At 40.3% G+C, this 5,000-nt stretch overlaps 1 protein-coding gene across 1 annotated transcript in view; it reads left to right on the top strand.

The window, feature by feature from the left end:
- The first annotated feature begins 880 nt into the window (after positions 1-880).
- Positions 881-5,000, top strand: part of LOC113822630 (tubulin beta-2 chain) — a 5,006-nt gene continuing 886 nt past the window's right edge. The window contains exons 1-4 of the mRNA XM_027375161.2: positions 881-1,040; positions 2,586-2,820; positions 4,475-4,719; positions 4,850-5,000. The exon at positions 4,850-5,000 is cut by the window's right edge and continues 886 nt beyond it. Coding sequence (XP_027230962.1) covers positions 984-1,040; positions 2,586-2,820; positions 4,475-4,719; positions 4,850-5,000 — 688 coding nt within the window. The 5' untranslated portion in view covers positions 881-983. The remainder of the gene's footprint in view (positions 1,041-2,585; positions 2,821-4,474; positions 4,720-4,849) is intronic.

Consider the following 5,000-nt stretch of genomic DNA (forward strand, 5'->3'; position numbering starts at 1 on the left):
GTAATGTTAATACGCATTCAAGTGTTCTAAATACCTATTCTGCCATGCAAGTGCCATGCAGATAATGATCGAACATGCATAAATCGTCGTAAATAACTCGATTCCTCTCTTTAATGTCTGCAAAGTTTGTTTGTGATATGTGAGTTTTGCATATGCATAAGATTAGTAAGATTATTAGGTAGGCAGAGGTGAGAGTGGAAGGTAGATCATACACTCACGGGTGTGTGGGTTTGAAAGAATACTGCGATATGATACAAAATACAATGTGGCAATTTGGTACTGATTATTGTTTCAAAAACTTTGAAAAACGTTTATTGAGGCGTATGGAGTTTTACCAATACTCCCACATGGTAGAAAAAGTAGCTAGCAGCGATCGAATATTCCCTCTGTGGTCTGAATTATTAATGGAATCAATGATACGTTCACACAGACTCAACTTAACAGGTATAGCTTTCATGAATTCTAAGTGATATACCACAAGACCGTAATTCTAGCTATGAACGCCACTCGCCATGGACATTCACCCTCTCACGGTTTCATGAGTTTTATTATTAACTGATAAAATTAATCTGATTGCATTATTAGCCTTAGCTGTTTTTCTACAGAATTAAGCCTGATTTGCTGTACAGAATCTAGATTATTAAACACTTTTCATACAAGCATCATTGCGTTCCGCCTTTTTTTTATTCCCGCCAATTTAGGGTTAAAATTTGAAACTATAATGAAGACTCATAATATATTATCTACTATAATCCATTATACTAGCAGAGATATACTATGATAAGACTAATAACAGAAAATATAATGAAATATATAAGAAATATTTGTAATCATAGATGCTAATAACATTTAAAAGTGTAAAAAGATGCTCGCTTGACTAAGGGTCGCCCCTCCTTTCCCGACTTCCGAGTCGCGGATCCTAGCGCCGCTGCAGTTACTGAGCGACCTCGGAAGAGAGCGGACGTACAACCCGAACCGTAAAAATGAGAGAAATCGTCCACATCCAGACTGGCCAGTGCGGCAACCAGATCGGTACTAAGGTAAGCACAAGTGATGCTGTGTGATTGTGCCGTGTTGCATTGTGGATAAATATTGCAAATCGTGTTAACTTGTGGTTCTTTGTAAAGAAGGCGCGGCCGGCGGGCGGGCGGGCGTCGCACCTCAATGCGCGCGCCTTCTGCCTCGCCCCGCCCTTTGTCTAGTCGTTATGCTTTGTAGAACTTGAGTTTTATTTACATTTCAATTTGACATTGCAAGTTTTCGTTTCTGATTATCCTGTTTAGGTCTGAGAAACTAGGCCGCGTAGAATGACTTGAAATAAAGCATGCGTGAACGAACGTCACACAAGGGTTGTGTTATGACCGTTACCATGACTGCGGGCGGTTTTCTGCGGGAACTTTCTCGCCGTCTGCCCGTTCTTGCCATTCCACGGGAAATCCTGTCACTTGTTAAGAAATGTTCAAGACGTCTCTTAAAAATCAAACTGGGCTGTTGATCTTTATATTTGTGAAGACGGAGCCGTAACCACCCGGCAGGGTCCTCTCGGCATTCCGCTTCGCATTACGATACGAAATGGACGGGGAAATGGCAGAGATTTTCATCGCTTGAACATTTGTCTTATCTCCCCCCTGTCGCAGTGCTGCAGCTGTTCAAAGCAAATCGATAGTCCTTGCTCTCCAGACAACCCCCTCCCCACCCCCACCCCCACAGCCCTCCGCCTCAAGGTGTCTGCAGCATCAGCGGTGACCGTCACCACGCGGTTCAACAGCGGTTTTAAGCTTCTGGACCAGACTTCACGGTTCTGCGGTTGACGGAAATGCCGGAACATAGTTTTTGGGCGAGAAAATTCATTCGCGTGCGCAACATAAGGTCTCGATCTAATGTTAAGATTTCGTCCCCACCCCTTTCTAAGGGGAGCAGCAGCAACAAGTGCAAATAGGGTAGCCAGTTAACGGCCTTTGATTCGCCGTCGCGTGAGTGCCGAGGTTGAATTGGAAAGGGAGCGGCGGCCGCATTCCGTGTCGATATTAAAGGGGTCAGGACTGAGGGAAGGTCGCCGTCGCGTGATCTTCGGCTTCGTGAAAGAGGTTTCAACGCCTCCGCTAATGACATTTAACAGGCAAATTGCAGAATGATTGCATCTCATTACGGATGCGTTTTGCAATATTAAGGGCAGTTCGTTAGGTTAGTTTAAGGTTAATCTGTAAGTTAAGGACGCACTAAATCGGAGCAAATTAATAAGAGGACAAAGTTGCGGTCGACGGTAAATGAAATAATGTACAAACATATATAATAATGCACAAATAAAGGGGATAAAATCGCGGAAAGCGCCGCTCACAGCCTAAGTCCACCCGGTGCTCCCGGGTTTCAGCTCCTGTCGTGCATACCGAGGTGTAGACTGCCGGGTGGGGGAGGGGGGGGGGTCGAAGTCCCCATCATCCCTTCCCAGGGGCGACGCCTAGTCAGAGCAACTTACAAGGCTGAATATATTTTTTGGCGTGGAGTCTCGGGCGAGTGTTGTATACTGTTAAGCTTTACCTAGTTTATTTGTATGTATTTAAATTAATGGTTTCTTGAATTTTCAGTTCTGGGAGATCATCAGCGATGAGCATGGCATCCAGCCATCAGGAGAATACACAAGTGGTGTGGACAAGGACTTGATGGACCTCCAGTTGGAGCGCATCAACGTGTACTACAATGAGGGCAACCAGGGCAAATATGTACCCCGTGCAATTCTCGTGGACTTGGAGCCAGGCACCATGGACAGTGTCAGAGCTGGTCCTCACGGGCACCTCTTCAAGCCTGATAGTTTTGTATTTGGTAAGTTTCACATTTATGCTATACAGGATAAGAACTATCCGACTGCATTTAAGTGTTCCTTTATTTGTATGTTTTTCAAGTTTGGTAATATTTACCCAATAGTAGTACTGAGGAGGAATTGAATTGACCAGTCTCGTAAGACATTGATTTTGTTAGACATTGGTAATTGTAAACTTGGCATGAGCATCTTTCCATTCCTCTTCCCCACGATCTCCATATATGTAAAAATGTTTGCAATTTTGACATTCCTATTGTCAGGTTATTTGATTTTTATTTCCAGCATCAGATCTGTCATGGTGTCTTAAAAGTGTTTCTCATGTGAGGTCAGTGTAACTTACTGGTTACTAAAGCCTCTGGCTTGAGATGAGTCAAGGAAATTTAAACTAATGCAGATGACTTAGGATTTGCAAGATTTTGTATACCCTAAGAGGATTTGCATACCAGTTTAGTCTAGTTTCTAACTGAAGTCATGTACTGAAATGTTTTATTTTTTACACATTATTCTTTCTGAAAGTTTCCTTCAGGGCATATGCAATATTGTTTTAGTTCAGGCAGAATGGACAATGGTTAGTATCTTAAATGGAAATTAGTAGTTTTCCTCTTACAACCTTAGTTACTATATGGATAAACTCAGTTTAATTTAATTAAATTTCAGATTAACATATGCAGTAATTTTTAATATTTGGGAATCCATACATATCTAAATCTCCTTTTGATAGACTTGCACATGCACAAATGTGTATCAAAACTTAGATTAAGAAAGTTTGCAGTTAATATACATGCCTTAAATGAATACTAGTCTGTTAATTCATCATGTACTTCTTTTTAAAAGTAAACATGGGTACAATTGACCATCTGAATATATTGACGCATCTCATGCCCAATTCTAGGTTATATTCACTGCTTGGATGCTTTGCTGCAGGGATCATAAAATATCCCAAGAGTTATTTCACTTGCCATAACTTTAATTGCAAAGTATCTTAACAAATATACTATACTGTGATAGCTGCTTGCTTGACATAAAGATTAGGTTATTTTTATAGGTATGTAATTTCAGGTTCATAGATTTCCTCATTTCTCTTGTGTGTACATGCCCCTATTGTTTAATTTGTTTTCCATTTAGTGCACACTTACGATCTTACTCACTGCTCACTTGTTAGTGGAAGTGTATAGTAGCTACTTAGTATTACACAGCTAACACTGCACACTTAATTTATGGGTTGTATGGTGAATTTAAAGAATGTAGTGGCTTATGTATTCCAATTAGGTGTTTATCAAGTTACTCCAGTTGGTTAGGTACTGCCTACCTTACATTTTGTAGGTGGTTATCGCACATTATTTAGAGTGGGTTAAATGTGCACAATTAATCATTAATCTTAAGCCTTCTAGTAACCTTTAGTGTATGCATAATTTATACATGCAAATTTTTACTAACATTTATATTTTAAGGTGATTTTCAATTGCCTATTTCTATTATTGAATATTGATCTGATTCATAAAGGTGCATGTAATTATATGGAGGTATTTGAGGATGAATATTTGAATAGCATTCTTGTAACCACTATATGAAATAAACATATACATCACTCTAGTAAATATTTTAGATTTGTTACAATTAAATATGTAAAACCCTAATCATATATTTTTTCAACAGGCCAGAGTGGTGCTGGCAACAACTGGGCTAAGGGCCATTACACAGAGGGAGCAGAATTAGTGGATTCTGTTCTGGATGTGATTCGTAAGGAGTCTGAAAAGTGCGACTGCCTTCAAGGATTCCAGCTAACACATTCCCTTGGTGGTGGCACTGGGTCTGGTATGGGAACTCTGCTGGTCTCCAAAATCCGTGAAGAATTCCCAGACAGGATCATGGTCACTTTCTCAGTTGTACCTTCCCCAAAAGTAAGTGTTTGGAAAAGGTTTTAGTATCCCAATATATGAGCTGACAGGTTTTAATATCACAATATGTTGAGTTGACACGATGTTAAATTCTTTCATTCCATATAAATTCTAATAAGAACCTTTTCTTTAGGTTTCAGACACTGTGGTGGAGCCATACAATGCAACCCTCTCCATTCACCAACTAGTAGAGAACACTGATGAAACTTACTGCATCGATAATGAAGCCCTTTATGACATCTGCTTCAGAACACTCAAGCTAGCCAATCCCACATATGGTGACC

This window comes from Penaeus vannamei, chromosome 5 (assembly GCF_042767895.1).
Source record: "Penaeus vannamei isolate JL-2024 chromosome 5, ASM4276789v1, whole genome shotgun sequence".
In the NCBI taxonomy this organism is placed as follows: Eukaryota; Metazoa; Arthropoda; class Malacostraca; order Decapoda; family Penaeidae; genus Penaeus; species Penaeus vannamei.